A 17,285-nucleotide genomic window follows, 5' to 3' on the forward strand; every position below is an offset into this window, starting at 1 on the left:
ACCACATCTTATATTTTAAGAACACTTTTGCACTTTAGTCTGAAGAAAATATTTCTAGCGAATGCCAAGTGATGTGTGCACAAACAAACAGCCTTTTACATACACAACTACATGTATGGACAAAGTGACAATTTCTTTACGTAGAGCCCATTGTACACCTCTGAATTTTGCACACTTCACACTTAGTCAAACCAGAGGAAAGGGTGTTTAGGGAGACTTCAAGTACCACAAAACGATACCATGATATTATTACAAAAGAGACTGAGATGGATCAGTGCAAGTATCTTAAGAAATCTCCTTTATAAATTATTTACAGGCTTAATGTTTCTGATAATGAAATTATTGTCGGTCTAACAAATATAAACTTGTTAACTCAAGTATGAACAAACTGATACAGTTTGTCTTTCTGTATTAAAATGATGATTTTCTTGTTTGGACCATTTGAGTCTATAATAAAGATGGATTGACTGACAATTTGCCCGCTTACACTGATTTAGTCTAAAGTACAGGACAAAATGTTAGGACAGAAGTATTACGTGACTCTCCTTTTAATCTTTCAGTTCAGGTGTTTTCATTCCTGTTGTTAAAGGTGTATAAACCTAACCACGTAGCACTGAAACACTGAAAGAATGGGTCGCTCTAACAAGCTCATTGAATTCCACAGTAGTACTGTAATAGAACGCCACTGTTACAACAAGTCAGTTCATGAAATTTCTAGATGTCTAGATATTTGATGATCATCTGTAAGTGGTGCTATTGTAAAGTGGAAGGTTTTAGGAAATACAGCAAAACTCAGCCACGAAAAGGCAGACCACAAAGTTACAGGGGAAAGGCGCACAGTGCAGAGCTCCAATCCTCCTCTGGCATTAACAGGAGAACAAAAACTGTGCGCTGGGAGCTTCATGACATGGCTTTCCATGGTTGAGCTTCTGCTGTTGTAATGTGTTGGGGGTCTAGTATGTTCTTTATTGAAGCCACATGTAGCTCATGTAACAAAACTACATGACAGAAAAAAAACAAAGACCTTTGTAAGGTGCCAGGCCATCATGAGCCTCATGGCTATACTCCTACTGGGGAGACCAACATCATTTCTGTTCTTCGTTTCTCTTTTTGTTAGTATTTTTGTTCCTTCATCTTCTGTGTCCACATTAACAATTGACGATGTGACCTCTAAATTAAGACCAACTTGGCTTTCCTATGACTGTATACATCTCCTAATAATGTTTTTAATGTTTTTTATTTTCAAAACTGGTGCCAAAATAGCTCTTACCTCTACCTTTTTAAAAATACATCAGGATTATATAATATACTGTCATCATTTAGACTCACTACAATACCTTTTATTCCCCCACATCAAACAACATTGCTGCTCAACATTTTGACATAGCCTGTTCCAAAACGAACCCAATAAAAGGTTGAGGGAGTTGTGCCAGTCCCTTCATTCGATATGTGCCCATGTTGGATTTTCAGTGCTTCAAACGCTTCATTTCATGCCCTCTTCAGTTCCCGGGACTGTTTCCAGCTCATAAAAATCTAAAACAAAACAGTATTGGCCAGCTCTCATTTGACACCACATTTGTACCAAACTCTAAATTTAAGGCATCCTTGAGTTAATTAAAGCTTTGCCAACTCTATAGTCAACCTTATCAAGACAATTTAAAGATATTAAACTGTTCAATTAAATCATACTCAAGCGCCACTCCCAGATTAAACATTACAGCTGGTTTATTGCAGCGCTAATGCTCCATCTGCTCTGGGATTAGCCACTGCTGTTACTCAAATCTGTACTTTCTCCTGAACGTCAGCACAAGCTGAACACACATTTGGCATGTTCTGAGATACTACTTCCATATACCTGAATCCTCTCTCGTATTTTCTTACTGCACTACAATACATTTTGAGTGCGAGACAGAGGGAAAAAAAAGGAAAAAAAAGAAGCACCTCTCAGATGTGACTGCTACACCCTCCAGGAAGTCGTGTCGCCCTGTCTCATTCAGGCGCTCCTGCAATATCTGGATGCCCTCCTTGACATCTCTCAGCTGTTGACTGTAGCGCTGGATCTTATGCTCAATGTCGGACAGTTTGCGGGCCGTGTCCATCTCCAGCTCCTCCAGCATGCTCTTCTGACGCTCGCGCAGGAATCGATGAAGGCGCTCAAATGCGTCACCGATAGTTGCCCGCAGACTCTTGGCCGAGGACTGAAAAGCAAAAGACGGTGGGAAAATTAAACCCCTCTTGGCTGGGCTATTTGAAAATGTCATTACAGGATTGTGAAGCAGACTTCATACTGTAGTTAGTGAGTGATTCAGTCACAACAGTCTAACTCTTAATTAGACATGGGTCAATAATTCAAGGGCTTACACAGTAGTCTAAATTGTGTTAATATTGCATTAACAGCCATTCATTGATTCAGCTTGTACATGTATTGATTTTAAGTGGCTCTCTGAGAGCATGTGTACAACCTCCCAGGGAGGAAACAAACAGGTCTGTTTTATATTACTGTGATGAGGAGAAACAGGAGCACACACTAATAGAAATAACCCCAACAGATGACCAGGAGGAGGTCACAAAGGACATCTTGTGGAGGAAGTCGACCAACCGCGAGATCGGTGGAGAGGCTACTGCAGACAGTCATTGAGTGAACCGAGCAGTTGACAGAGAATGGCAGATTGGAAGAACTGGAGAAAATGATTTGTAGCTTAACAGGAAGAATGAGAAGATGGACATCAAAGAGAATTAATCATCTGAGTGTTAGCAGCTGGAGTGTCAGAGAGGCAGAACAAAGGGATGTGACGTAAAACCCAGAAATTGCACTGAGACGAGCGGAGAGATTTCAGTTTGAAACTTCTGAGCATGATTTCATTAAAACTTTTATTTTTCAAATAGTCATCATTTTAATGGAAAAAAATTGAACTTGTGTTTGCACACTGACTGAAAAGAAATCCAAACATCTGCCCATCACAGAGCAATTCAGAATTAGAGAAAATTAATGACCTCAGAGCAATCCAAAAAAGAATTTCAGATGAAAGTCGTCTCTAAGAGGCTTCGATGAATATTTTGCCTGATCAGAATTTCCTCTGATCTTTACAGGATGAGCTGGGTTTTGGAACTATCATCTGGCTCTTTTTTTTTTTTGTAAATTACGCTCGCCTGAAAATTCAATCAATCCTCTTTAAACAGCAGGCATGTCTGTCTGGGGCTTTTCACAGGCGAGGGACAGGTATTCTTAGTCTGCCTGTGAGAACCTGTTAACATGACTCTGAGTGCTGTGGCATTAAAGTGAGCTCCAACACAGCCCTCCTACCTAGTTAAGAGTTGAAAACTGATGGTGAGGAGGAGGACTGCAGCAGCCCAGCTATCAGTCACACTGACGTGTTTGCTGTTTTGGCCCAGCAGGCTGCGATGTCTGTGATGGCTGTTTTGCAGCCCTTGGAGACAGCAGGCTGGATACCTTTCCTGGGAGCAAGTGATTATCAAGAGAATCCCCGGCGGGCGTGTGAATGAGAATGTCGGTCCTTCACGTGGAGACCCTCCGCAGCAAACGTGAGCCAAGGTATCAAAATTGGAGCCACATATAGGCTGGACCTATAAGGCCGACCTGCTGGAGGGATTGTTCCTCTGTGTTGGTACCAAAACTAAGATGGCAGAAAGGTTTAATGTTAATGCAACTGACATGTGAAGAAATGCAGTAACACAATGAGCTTACATTAAGCCATGTGTATGCAGGACTCATGCACTGGACCACACCAATCCTTAAACTTGGCCTTCATTTAGACTTAAACTGCACAACTGTTAAGTTTCATGACTTTGCTCTGCATGGATTCTCTTTGCTGCGATGGAGACTACACCCACACGAGGTGAACGCTGCCAGCTACACTACTGCGGTTGCAACCTCTCTTTCAACAAAACAAATAAGCAATGCAAGGAGACATTTCATTGTCAGCTCCCTAAATGCATCAGAGATCGATATAGTCACAGTGCAGCCCTCTTCCAGGCAGAGCACTCTGTACAAATGGATGCAAATCTAATGAAATCAGCTCACTTCCAAAGAGAAGGCGGGGCAGATAAAAGGCCTGCACGTAGCAGTTAGAGCGATGAAATAGACAGGCCAGGCTCGCTCTGGCAGGTCTCGGACACTGAGGTGAGTTGTGTGGTGGCAGACAGTGCATACAAAAACGAGAGAGAAGACAAATGTACTCCCTGAATAACAAATAATGCTGACGGCGGCAACACAGTCAGAGCTCCTTACCTGGTCAATATCAGTTATAGGAGAGAGGAGCGGTGTGTGTGTGAGAGGTCAAAAGACTGACATATTGAGCAGAAGTTCACAGCTCCCCGATTAAAACATGGTGTCTAGATTAAACAGTCGCTCAATAAACCAGTTTATGCATTGGAACTTAACTGTCAGTCGAAGCGGTAAGAAGGAAAGATGCATGATCAGTGGCTGAAAAAGTGCACATACTACCCAGAGCTTTCCCTTTCATTTCTTGTACTGCTTGTAATGAGGAAGTTTTACTGTGTCAATTTGGATGTCTAAAATGGAAACAAGATTTCTTGCTTCTCTAAGTATCTTTGAAGTCTTTTCAAACTGACATGTTTGGGGATTTGCTTCTTCAAGCTATTATCCTAATTAGTTACTTTTTCCGAATTAATTGTTTCGTCTTTGAAAATGCCAGAAAACAATAAACAAGCCTAAAATCTCGTTCTTAGCAAGCTATTTATTGACCCTAATTGAAAACTGATTTTTTTAAGCAAACATGCCAAAATGCTCCTACTTCTCAACTGTAAGTAGTTGCTCAGACATTTCCTCTGATCTAGCTGTATATGTATGATTTTAACTAAAGGGTAACTGAGTGGGAAAAAAAGCTAATAAAAAAGTGTGAGTTGCATTTTCACTGAACATATTTTGTTTACTATTCTGAAAGGGAAAAAGGCAGCAAAGGCACTTTGTCTTAAAAAAAAAAATAATAATGATAATAATTCCAACACCTTAAAAAAATGCAGATATTCTTATCTTCTAACAGATAAACCTACGTGCTTCAGCAGGTGGAGTGTTATTTAGTGCTACAACAATTACTTTATCTTAGTAATTTCCTTTTTTTAAATCCAGAAAAACCATGATTCGTGGTTCCAGGTGCATTTCTTGTTAATATCATTGCAAACTGAATTTCTTTTTGGACTTTTGAATGCCAAATTATCACTATTTTAAAAAGGCTTTATGAATGATATGGATCATGGAAATTACCTGTAGTTGAAACTCTTGTTTTTTTGTTTTTATAAAGGAGAACCGTCACAGTACCTTGGTCTCGGTGAGTTGTCTCTGCAAAAGCTGCAGGGCCTCAGTGTGTCCCCTCTCACTGTCCTGCAGGGTGGCCAGCTGCTCTTTCATCTCCCTCTGCAACACAGACAAAACACAGATCAGCGAATAGTAATTGGACTTCAATATGAAAGAACTGTTGAGCTTAACTCAATTGTGAAACGTATTTGAAAGATTTCCCTTTCCATTTAAACCAATCAGCTTCTGCTTGCTTCCGGTAAAGTCTCAAAAACACCATCAGTCACGTTGAACTAATGCTAATCGTGTTAGCAGACCAGTATTTTTCCAACTCTGTGATACTGTATTTATTTAAATTGTGTTATTTGCGTAAGAAATCGCTTTTGATTGGGTATGAGGCAGCACAGATTTAAGCTGCAGCTTAAACAAACAATCCAGACGGAGAGTGAGATATAAAAGAAATAAACTGAAATCTCTGGAGACACTGGGCTCTGTCAGACAAAAACTGGGTCTCATCTCTAGTCAGACACATGCTGGCAGAACCTGCACTGCTCAGCCACCTCCAAGTCTCCCTAAGGCAATTGGCTCTGCGGGAAATGGCTGGGATGTCCATTGTCACGAACGGTGCAGAGTTTTTAAGCAGGTTTCACTTGCCAACAACACCGGTGTTTCAGGTTTTTGGATAAAGGCATTTTAGCTGATGCAATCCCTTAAGCACAGACATCAGTAGACAAATCACCTGCATCAAAAACAATGATCTGACCGATGAACTGAGATAAAAGCTGTCCAAAAACAAGCCCAGAAATGTCTCATGCAGACACTTTTCCACAAAAATTGAATAAGCAATGATCCCCATGCAAGCAGGGGAAGGACTAACCTGTGTTGCTAGTGTGAGCAACAATATCTATATATTAAAAAAAACAGACATTTTTCTTTAAAAGAATTAGGGCACAATGGACCTGGAAAAATCACACATTCTTTGTAGGATGTTAAAACAGGGATAAAACAACACCAGATACTAAACAAATCCAAAATAACAAGGAGGAATTATCTTGAGACGCTTAACACCTCTTAACATGAGAAGATGAAGAAGGGTCACAGTTTTGAAAAATTAATTGAATTACGATATTGGGCAAGCTGGACATATATTGGTAATAACACTGACCTTGTTGACTGAAAGAACATATTTGGTGCCATTCTGTTGCCAAAGACAGGCTTTAAAAATGTTCAGTTATTTTTTTTTATAATATAATTGCTTTTAATTCCCTGGCAAATAAGGGTAAACAAACAACAAAAAAGAGCATGCATCTGCATTGGTTAACAGTTATTTAAGCATCAGCATTAGTATCTGCCCAGAACTGCACCATCAGCGCATCACTAGCACCAACTGCTTTGATTCAGGGGAAATTAAAACTAAACTGAATCAAAGGACACAACCAAAAGCCTCATTTATTTCAAGGCCCCCAAGTTAAGCTTTCCCGCTGCCTGGTGTATCTGCTTGAGTAACCTGTGTGCCCCCTTCTCTGTGATCCACTAAGTGTCACTTCCTTTGAACACCAACTGCAGCAAAAATCCAGCAAATGGAACTGTCAGCTTAGAGAGGCTAATAAAACAACCGTCACTCCTCACTACCATCCAAGCCTGTCTGACAGGGAAAAAAATAAATAAAAAATTACTGATTCGAGTATTTTTTCCTACCACAGGACAGGAAAAATGAATAAGAATCCATTTAGCAGAAAATTTCTGACCTTTGTTATGAGTTGCAACTAAAAGAAGCAAATGTGGACTGGGGAAATGAAGCATGTTTCTTCCCAAGGACAGGAACAGAAAACAATGGATGGTGCAGAGGGGGAGTGTGACTCTCCATGTTAATGATCGGAGTGCGGCAGGCTCAGCAGGCTCTCTGCCTCATCGCTACGCGTTTGTCTGCAGCGGGTCAAAGGCCACTCCCACACATTGAGATAGACCGGCACTGACAGAATAAAATAAATAAATAAATAAATGCTCCACCACTTATCTGCTGCACGCTGACTGACCGGTCAGGGAAGGGCAGCTTTAACTGTTGCTGCTGTCACAGCGTTTAGATGGATGTACAAACAGGAAACTCCACATCTGTTGAATCCTTCTAAATAAATATACAAAAAAACAAAACAAAAAAACAAAAAAAACCAAAACCCCACAACCTTGGTGAAAACATTTTAATTCAAGGCCTTGAATCAAATGTGCAATTACTTAATCCTTTTTGATCTTCCAAAAGCAGAAACTGTCCTTCAGATGAAGATTTTATGAGATGATATCAAATAGAAACCGGAAAGAGCATGTACACGGGTACCTACAGAAAAAGATGGCCTGTGCAGGTGTGTGTGTGAGTATTTGTGTGTTCTCTGTGGAGGCGTCTCTTTCCTGTCCATCGAATCTGGCCAACACAAGTCTGACATGACATTTTCCCCAGGACGTCGAGCTGCAGGAAATGGGGGTCACAGCTTGGGGATTATAAATCTAAAACTCATTTCATCCTGCTGTCATTCCCTTCGTCCTCTTACTTTCCTATCATATTAGCAGCTCCTGGGCAGATACATAGAAGTAAATCAAATAATATAGAATAGTCTATACCGCACAACAGTCTAAACTATTGGCACGTTTTCCACAAAAAACAAAAAATGTAAACGAGCTTTAAAATTCCTCAAAATTTCCGTTCTGTAGCTCGGATTTACAGAGCATTATTGCTAGACTCGACAAAGAGGCGAACAAAACAACATGCAGTCGCGCAGTGTCGCAGCATGAATAATAAAAAGCTCACAGGATGAAGAACTTCCTCTCACACACAGACAAGAGGAGCTTCCAGTTATTTCATTCACACATAGTGACAAGGAAAAAAAATAAATAATGAAAACTTGGAATTCATATTCTTCCTGGAAGATTCACAGAATGCAGAGCCAATATGCTTTTTGGGCTCTAATTACACTGGGATCCTTTTCATTTGTTTATTGCAAGGCAATGGGCACACACCCCAGCGCAGGCCTCGCTAACTGAAAGTGCTGCAAAGTGACATTCAGGAGGGCGGTTTGGCATAACCTTCATCGAGCCCAGGGTGTAATTCTGTCAGGTAGCAGACAGTGTGGGTAAATAGGACGTCAGCCAATAACAGAGCGGTGAACAAACTGCAGTCATCACAGTCTGTCCGTGAGCTTTATGGGCCTGTGGCGATTTAGCTTTTAGAACAGGACTGAAATATCTTGTTCCTATACTCAATATATTAAAAGACCCAAAAGAAACAAAAAACATACTGTGTGATCAAAACTATCAGTCTGGATATTAAAAAAAAAAAAAAAAAAGGAAGTCGTGCCTAAAATGTTTGGGCAGTAAGGTACGCTGATCAGCCATTAAAAAGCACAAACAGGGTCCCCTGCTGGGGAACCTTGGGGTCCTGATACTTACTGCAGATGTAAATCTGAAACTAAACACAGCAGCACACCAGCACATGGGGGTAACAGCTTCCCCGAGCAGGAAGCACCACACCACCTGGGTTACTTAATCGTGGTCACTGTTAGGAAGCTGGTGTTAATGTTGTGGCTCATTGATATATGTGTGTCATCTAGAATATACAAGTCATTAAGGAATTTCAACTGGTAATGACCCATCTTTGAGACTCAAGAAGATGATTAACTAAATATATAAAAGTTTAGTATATTACTATATGACTTGTGTCTGTATGGTACTGGTGATGTAGGGTGACAAGACCAAAGCTGTCCAGCCACCTTTTTATTCTGTATAGATCTTGGTTTGATGGGAAAAAACCATTTATTTGTTTGTTTTCAGCTTAATTTATGATTTTAATTGAGGTATAGAAGCTACGTGGAACTGATCTGCAAGTTGTTCTGACGCTGACTTGCCCGTGCGCGGTCCTGGCTGTGCAATGTGAGGGCCCTTTACAGCGCTTGATGCCAAACTGAGGGCAGTCTGAAGACACTGACACAGGCTGCAGTGAAGGAGCTAACAGCAGAGCTCCACAAGCAAACAGCAACGGCTGATGTCACCGCTGCAGAAATACCTGCTATGATATGTGCTGTGTGTTCTGGGGTGGAAAACTTTAAAAATATATATTTTGACATCTCTGATGCAGTTTTCTTCTCTAAAAGTGCCAGCCTGTGCAATTTAAAAATGCAAACCCATGACCTCTGGGAATGCGACACATTGTGTATGCTTAAATGTTTCCTTCTCCATTATGCAGGTCATCATTTCCTTGGATAAAAACTATAATGGTGCATTTACTGGAACTGTGTTCAAAGTCATGCTGAAACTGTTTGCCAAGGGATCTCAAATGTTTCACCTGCCCAGTGTGACAGCAGTCTGCAGCCTCCTCTGGCACAGATAGTAACCAAAAACAAAAACTTGTAAACTGATACAGAGAGCAGGACAACTAAAACGCTGTCTCAGGCTGCAAACTCTGACGTACTTGTTCCAAGACATCAAACTGAGCTCAAGCTGTGCCTTACATTCCAGTGCCTTGTTTCCTCTAGCATCAGCAGCGCCTACAGCCTCTCTGGGGGGGACGAGTACGTCCCTGCAGCCTGAGATCAGCCAGCAGAGCAGGCCGAGGCCAGCTGAGCTGACTGAGCAAGCCTGGCTCTGGAGGACAGACACACTATTCACTTGCAGCATCTGCTCTAGTGAGACAGAGGCGCCCTGAGATGAGAACGGCCTGTACAGTACATGTGCAACTCTCTCATAGGACTGGATGTATTCCACTAAACATAAACATGTTTACAGCAAGTAAATTCATTGCCTTAATTAGATAAATATAGCATTACAATTTTAGAAGTTAACTATAGAAACATCCGCATGATGGGAGCTGTTCTCGTCTGCGGTGACCCTGGGTTTGTCAAGAATGACCCCACCACCACCACCATTTTTTTTTTCCTACCGGCAACATATAGTAAAAGCAATGAACTCTGGGAAAGCACTGATGCTGGCGGCTTCCGCCAGTCCTCTGAATATAGGGCACGTCATGTAAATGATGAATGCTCAGAGGCTGCTGTTCCACTTCCTCGAGCGAGGAAGGGCACAGAGCATGTAAATGTATTAGTCTAAACACGAATTGCTAAGAAAGAAAGAAAAAAAAACTATTCTGCCAGTCGGTTCTAACAGATTAATCCTTCAAATGAAAAAGATTAATGACGTCTGAAGTGTTGACAAAGGTCTACAAAGGAGGTGCATGGCTTTATCAGGGCTGTAAAGTAGGTCGATGTCTCAGGGTTTTAAGAGAGGCAAACAGATCTCAGAGTCATCAGTGTTATGCCTGATAATGTACACATTGCAGGACAAGCCATTAAAGAGGAACAGGGGGATTCTCTTGGCCTTAAAGTGGAAATCGGAGAGGTGTTGACCGATAAGAGAGAGCTTGCTGCTTGTATAAAGTCACTCAGCAGCTCAGAGCTCCTCGCTGCTTCACCTTCAGCCCTGAGGCTTTTAAAGCGTGTCCTCTCCTGAGTGCCAAACAGGAGTTCAAGACATACACCTTTTTTTTTTCTTCTTTTTCTTTTTTAATACAACTGGAGTTGGAAATGTATTTGACAGACAGCCAAGTTTAAAGACTTATAAGCCTAATGTGAGACTTCAGAATAATTTCCAGTGCAGCAACCAGTTAGTCTCTCTCTGAAGCACTATCAATCAATGCTGTCAAGAGCAAGATGCTAATCTTTGAGAGAGCTATACATCATCTCCGCAGGCAGCGGATTTAAAAAAAAAAACAAACAAAAAAAAACCCAACATAAAATGGCGCTTCTTTTATGCATGTGAAATGAAATAAAGTCCAAAACAAACTCCTAGCTTCTCACATGAGCCTTCTAAAATTATTCCAAAGAAGGGGATCATTTTTAATGCCGATTTATTTTGCAGTGTTGTTTGGAAGCTGGATCTGGTAGTGAAGAGATCTTTACACTTTTGAAAGTACAAGCTGCTACAACAGCTGACTAGCATTTGTGCTAATGTAAATAACGTTTTACAACTAACTTCTCCAATTATCTTGTTTATTTTTAAGTAACAGGATTTTCATTTACTGCCACCTTTTTTTTTTTTAAACCACACATCATAAAACCACTGATTGGAGTGCCAAGGCCATACTGCACTGGACCCCTAGAGCTCTTCCCTGACAACATAGCTTCAAGGACTACGCCACATAAATCGCTATATGATGAAAAAGTGGTGATTTGAAACGAGCTAGCTGAAGTGATTACAACATCTCACTAGGATGTCTCCCACGTGTGACCTAAGCGGGGTGTTCTGGATGCCCTGGGGCAGACCCAGGACATGTTGAAAATAGATCCCTTGATTGGCTTGGGAATGCCTTGGTGTCTGCCTGGAAGAGCTGGAGGAGGTGGCCGGGGAGAGGGAGGTCTGGTCAATTTAGACCACAAAATTATTAGCAATGTTTTCACTGAGCTTAGATCAAAGGATCAATAAGGTTGAATATGTGTTGATCTACAACCATGACACAATCACATCTACGACAAGTTAACCAGTAACCCTTATGACTTACTGGTTAACCCGTCTAGGATGCAGCCCAATTTTTGCTGCCCACACATCAAGTGGGCCTGTCATGACCTACTCTAAATACAGCTAAAAGACGTATGTCATTACAATTGTACAGCAGTTTTGTTTTTTCTTTTTCTTAAATACCGTGTACTCAGGGAGTGATTCTTGATAAACCTACTCATCTCATATTTTGACTTGAACTACAACTTGTGCAGGTTTATCAACACTGCACTGACTTTCTGCATTCCCTTCTAACACCATCATCTCTCTTCTGCCGCAGAACGACTTCACCCTTTGGTTACACTTTGTAAACAAACCCTGAAAATAACCCTTGGATCTGCACGACTGCCAGCAGATTTCCACCACAACCGCATACAGGCTTGTGTCATCTTTTAGAAAAAGCTTCTTAGGATTAGTCAGACCTCTAACAGTCCGCATGTTGTTAATATAAAACCCATGTAGTATGTGTCAGTCGCACAAATCACCTTGTGAAAAAACATGATGTGGTTATATGCCAGCCAGTGCCACATGGCAGGGATAACAAACAGATTTGTTTGCCTCTAGTTCATCTTTACGGCATGGCTGCAGCTGGAAGCTATTCTGCTGTAGCTGGTGCATATGCACTACGCAGGCTACAGCTCATAAACAGCTCTATCTGACCAAATAAAGTATGCGCCTGCTTCTCTTTCAGTCAGTTCCTTGACATCAAATAAATATTTGGGATACACACCTCTTTTGTCAAGTCACACAGTAAAGCAACACACTGGTTTTGGGTTAGAGAGGCAGTACTGTTGTTTAAATTATAAGTATAGCCTCAAGTGGGTTTTGTATGGTTTTAAATCTCCTGATAACATATGCCTGAATCATCATTTTAAAAAACAAATTTCAGGAGACTGCTCATGCACAGAGTGGGATTAAAAAAAAAAAAAAGCAAAAAAAAAGCTGTTTACAGTTAATGCATGCCACGTTGGGCAGTAATGACCAGTTTCAACCCACACAGGTCTTCAGACAAAACGCTATCAGCAGGAATATAAACAGGATGAGAAAGAACACGCTTACCTCTGGAAAGAAATGGAGGCCACACAAAGTATGCTGTTCAAACTGTTAACAAGAAAGACTAACAACAACATTTAAAAATCAGTACACTTATGGCTCAGTCAGGTGGTTGCCTGGCGAACACATTTAATTTCTTTGCATTCTGCAACTGTTGCAAGTAGTTGTAGCAACCAAATAGTTGCACAGAGGTTGAGAATACGACACCCTCAACTTCTGAGCGACTACTTTTGAAATGATTGCACATGTAGTCTATATGAATTTATGCTTATGTAGACAGCAACTGATTTGCGATTGTTGCTCATTTGTCACTGATAATTGGAACATTATTGCAAAGAGATTGTGTGTAATTTCCAACAAAGCCTGTTCAATTGCAAAGCAAAAGTTGACAGTTGCAGACTTTGTCCCCATCTTTGAAGCAACCATTTAAAATGCTGTAAGATTAGAATAATTAGAACAGAATAATTCTGAGAGCTCGGGTGCTTCTACAAAAAATGCACCCTTCCAGAGGTTCAAACTGCCGTGTTTTAGCGTCTAAAGTTTTACTGAAGTGTTACTGTAAATAAGCCAAAAGAAAAAAAATGAAAAGGATACTTCTCCACTTAGTTTACTGTGGGCACACACTAAGATTACAATGAATTAAGCAATATTTCCAAACACTACTACCTCTAATGCTTTTTTGGATGAGCTTTTGATTGTAAAAATTGTGGATTTCAAAGGGGAAGTTTTGTAATAGATGATACTGCAGATTAGAAGGATGTTCTTCTTTGATTTTTTTCTGATTAAATTTGTAACACTTTTCACACTTTTAAACTGTCTCACAGCATGTGCCTTTATGAAGACTGCTCACTTGTGTTTACAGCTGGCATTATTATAAGACACTATGGATAAAAGCGTGGGCTAAATGGTTAAACTGTAAACAGCTGCTACGGGAGGAAGTGCCTGCTAACGGTGCAGACTAAGAGCGAGTACAGGGAATAGGGTGAGTGGGTACAATAGAACTGGCTTCTCCCCACTAATTAGCTTGAACCTTGTAATGCATTATAATAAATGAACAAAGTCTAAGAATTCGTGGCCACAGAAACCTGAACTGGCCATGTATCACTTTAGCAATGAGGGTGTTTAAGTTTCTAATTGAGGTATCAATTATTAAAGAGGCCAATTTCCGTTTCAATTGTGAGGTGAAGTTGCACATTAATTCTTTGTGCTATTGCTGGCCATTGGCCGAACTGTCCAGCCAACACCATTTTGTGAACGGTTCCTACACCTACACCAAACTTTTGAAGACACCTGGAGTGTTAATTAAGACATTCTGAGTTGACTTACCTAGATAGAGTGCAATCTTTCCAAATCTGTAGACTGACTGATTCACACAACTACACAACAAGATGACAGTAATTTGTCGCTTATGACTTTTACTTTACTATTCAGGTAAATTTGTTATTGTTATCTACTTGTAAAAAGTAGAAAAATCATAAAGTTGAGCCCTCTGTGTTAACCGATTGATCTACAGGGTGGGCCATTTATATGGATATGCCGTAATAAAATGGGAATGGTTGGTGATATTAAAGTCCTGTTTGTGGCACATTAGTATATGTGAGGGGGCAAACTCCTCAAGATGGGTGGTGACCATGGTGGCCATTTAGAAGTCGGCCATCTTGGATACAACTTTTGTTTTTTCAATAGGAAGAGGGCCATGTGACACATCAAACTTATTGGTAATGTCACAAGAAAAACAATGGTGTGCTTGGTTTCAACGTAACTTTATTCTTTCATGAGTTATTTACAAGTTTCTCTTTGTTCACAGCCATTGACATGTCAAGAGGTTAACACGTGAGGAGCGGATCGAAATTGTGTTGATATCTGGTGAACGCAGTAACCGGGTCATTGCAGCAGATTTCAATGCAAGACACCCTACGAGACCACCCATCTCCCATGCTACAGTAGCAAACTGCTTGCTAAGTTTCGTGAAACTGGTTCAGTGTTGGATTTGCCAAAATGTGGATGCAAGAAAACTGTCACTAATGAAGAAACATCAGTGGCTGTCCTAGCTTCATTCAGCAAGAGCCCACAGCGTAGCACTCGCCGCATGTCACTGGAGAGTGGCATTAGTCGAACATCCCTTCGGCGGATATTAGCTACTCACAAATGGCACCCTTACAAACTCCAGCTACTGCAGCATCTCAACGAGGATGACCCAGATCGGCGCACAGAATTTGCAGAATGGGCAAAACAAAAATTGGAACAGGACCCTCAGTTCACGCAGAAGATTTTGTTCAGTGATGAGGCAAACTTTTATGTGAATGGTGAAGTTAACAAACAAAACCACCGCTATTGGTCTGACACTAACCCACATTGGATGGATCCCTCCAAGACTGTTGGAACAACAAAAGTGATGGTTTGGTGTGGTATATGGGGTACAACGATAGTGGGTCCATTCTTCATCAATGGAAACCTCAAGGCCACTGGATATTTGAAATTGCTACATGATGATGTGTTTCCCTCTTTATGCACTGAAGCTGGCACGTTCCCTGAGTTTTTCCAGCAAGATGGTGCACCACCACATTATGGGTGCCAGGTCCGAGCATTCCTAGATGAACAGTTTCCTGGAAAGTGGATTGGTCGTCGTGGGCCAGTTGAATGGCCCCCAAGGTCTCCCGATCTGACCCCCTTAGACTTTTATCTTTGGGGTCATCTGAAGGCAATTGTCTATGGTGTGAAGATACGAGATGTGCAGCACCTGAAACTACGGATACTGGATGCCTGTGCTGGCATTTCTCCTGCGAGTGTTGCTATCAGTGTGTGAAGAGTGGGAGAAGAGGGTTGCATTGACAATCCAACACAATGGGCAGCACATTGAACACATTTTATAAGTGGTCAGAAACTTGTAAATAACTCATGAAAGAATAAAGTTACGTTGAAACCAAGCACACCATTGTTTTTCTTGTGACATTACCAATAAGTTTGATGTGTCACATGGCCCTCTTCCTATTGAAAAAACAAAAGTTGTATCCAAGATGGCCGACTTCTAAATGGCCACCATGGTCACCACCCATCTTGAGGAGTTTGCCCCCTCACATATACTAATGTGCCACAAACAGGACTTTAATATCACCAACCATTCCCATTTTATTACGGTGTATCCATATAAATGGCCCACCCTGTAGATCAATCGGTTACTTCAATTCATGACTTCCTACACTACTAAAGGCAAAACAAAAGGTGCCATCCCTCTGTTTTTGGTTGCACAATAAGTTCTTAATGACACAAGTTGGAAATCATATTTACAGTAAATGTGAGGGTAATAGGAAACCAATATAAATGCTGACTGTGTCATTATTCTGTTGCGGTTACATTTCATAATGATAATAATGTTTTTGAATATTTGTCTCACAACTAAAACTTACACTAATGTTTAGCAACGAACCGTTGCTTCAGTTAACAACATTAACTAATCCCACAGTTAGCACGAGACTGGTCATGTGAAAGCTTTCCCAGCACTTGCCTTGCTGTCAGTCATGCCCTGCCCCTATGCACCTGGTCTGTAGTGAGAACCAAGGGTTTTTAGGTAAACAGCAACACAGCTCGACTCTCTCGTTTAGACAAAGGAGGCATTTAAAAGGTGAACATCTACAAGTTCCTTCTCTCTTCTTCCCAGCAACTGGTAAGCTCAAGGGAGGAGTCTGAGTGCCTGAGAGCTGAAAATGAGGACTCCTATCAGCAGCAAGTCAAATTAAATCATCGGCAGCAAATCACGAACACGGGGAATTACAAGAGATTACTGCCCCCGTCCAGCCCAACCCAGACCCCAGAGAACAATGGCCTGTAATCTGTCTTAATTCCCAAGCTAATCAACTCAGGGCTCAGAGTCTCATGGCAGCAGTGACAGGGAACAGCAGTTCACATCCACCCAAATGCCAAACTGACAGACAAAACTAAATGCAGCAAAGCCACAGTATAACTCCTCACATCGCTCACCACTCATGCATTTTTAACATCTACCAAAATCTGTAATTGTCTATGCCCAAAACCCTTTTCTTCAATGTGTTTTAAAGCCTATTCCATTTCTAAGGGAGTTCATACAACACCCTCCACTGTCAGGGCTTTTATTTTTAATGTAATCTTCATTGCAGTGCTACTGGTGTGCAGGCTGCTCTCCCTGGTGATCTGCCTTGCGTTAAGGAGGCTGGGGGCTCAGCATTAAGCCTCACTTAAAGCTGCAAAACTTTAAGAACAGCGTTTCTCCTTTCATTCACCAAGATGACACATAAACCTCATGTCTTTGGTCATCCTCCGTCTTACTCTTTGGCCTGTCAGGCCAGTTCCAGCACTCTCAAGCCCTCGTGATCTTCAGGTTTCACTAGCTGACAGGTAGACGTGCAACTACAGATGTCATGCATTCAGCTCCAATGAATCATCTGAC

General features: G+C 41.2%; 1 protein-coding gene across 2 annotated transcripts in view; it reads right to left on the reverse strand.

Annotated features, from left to right (window-relative positions):
• The window catches only part of trim62.1 (tripartite motif containing 62, tandem duplicate 1), a 35,833-nt gene that overhangs the window by 8,120 nt on the left and 10,428 nt on the right, over window positions 1-17,285 (reverse strand). For both annotated transcript variants that reach the window (XM_005943659.3, XM_005943658.3), the window contains 2 exons: window positions 5,300-5,395; window positions 1,942-2,198 (listed from right to left, as the gene is read on the reverse strand). In XM_005943659.3, the coding sequence (XP_005943721.1) occupies window positions 1,942-2,198; window positions 5,300-5,395 (353 nt within the window). The remainder of the gene's footprint in view (window positions 1-1,941; window positions 2,199-5,299; window positions 5,396-17,285) is intronic.

This window comes from Haplochromis burtoni, unplaced genomic scaffold (assembly GCF_018398535.1).
Source record: "Haplochromis burtoni strain Fernald_Lab_line unplaced genomic scaffold, NCSU_Asbu1 Contig_378, whole genome shotgun sequence".
In the NCBI taxonomy this organism is placed as follows: Eukaryota; Metazoa; Chordata; class Actinopteri; order Cichliformes; family Cichlidae; genus Haplochromis; species Haplochromis burtoni.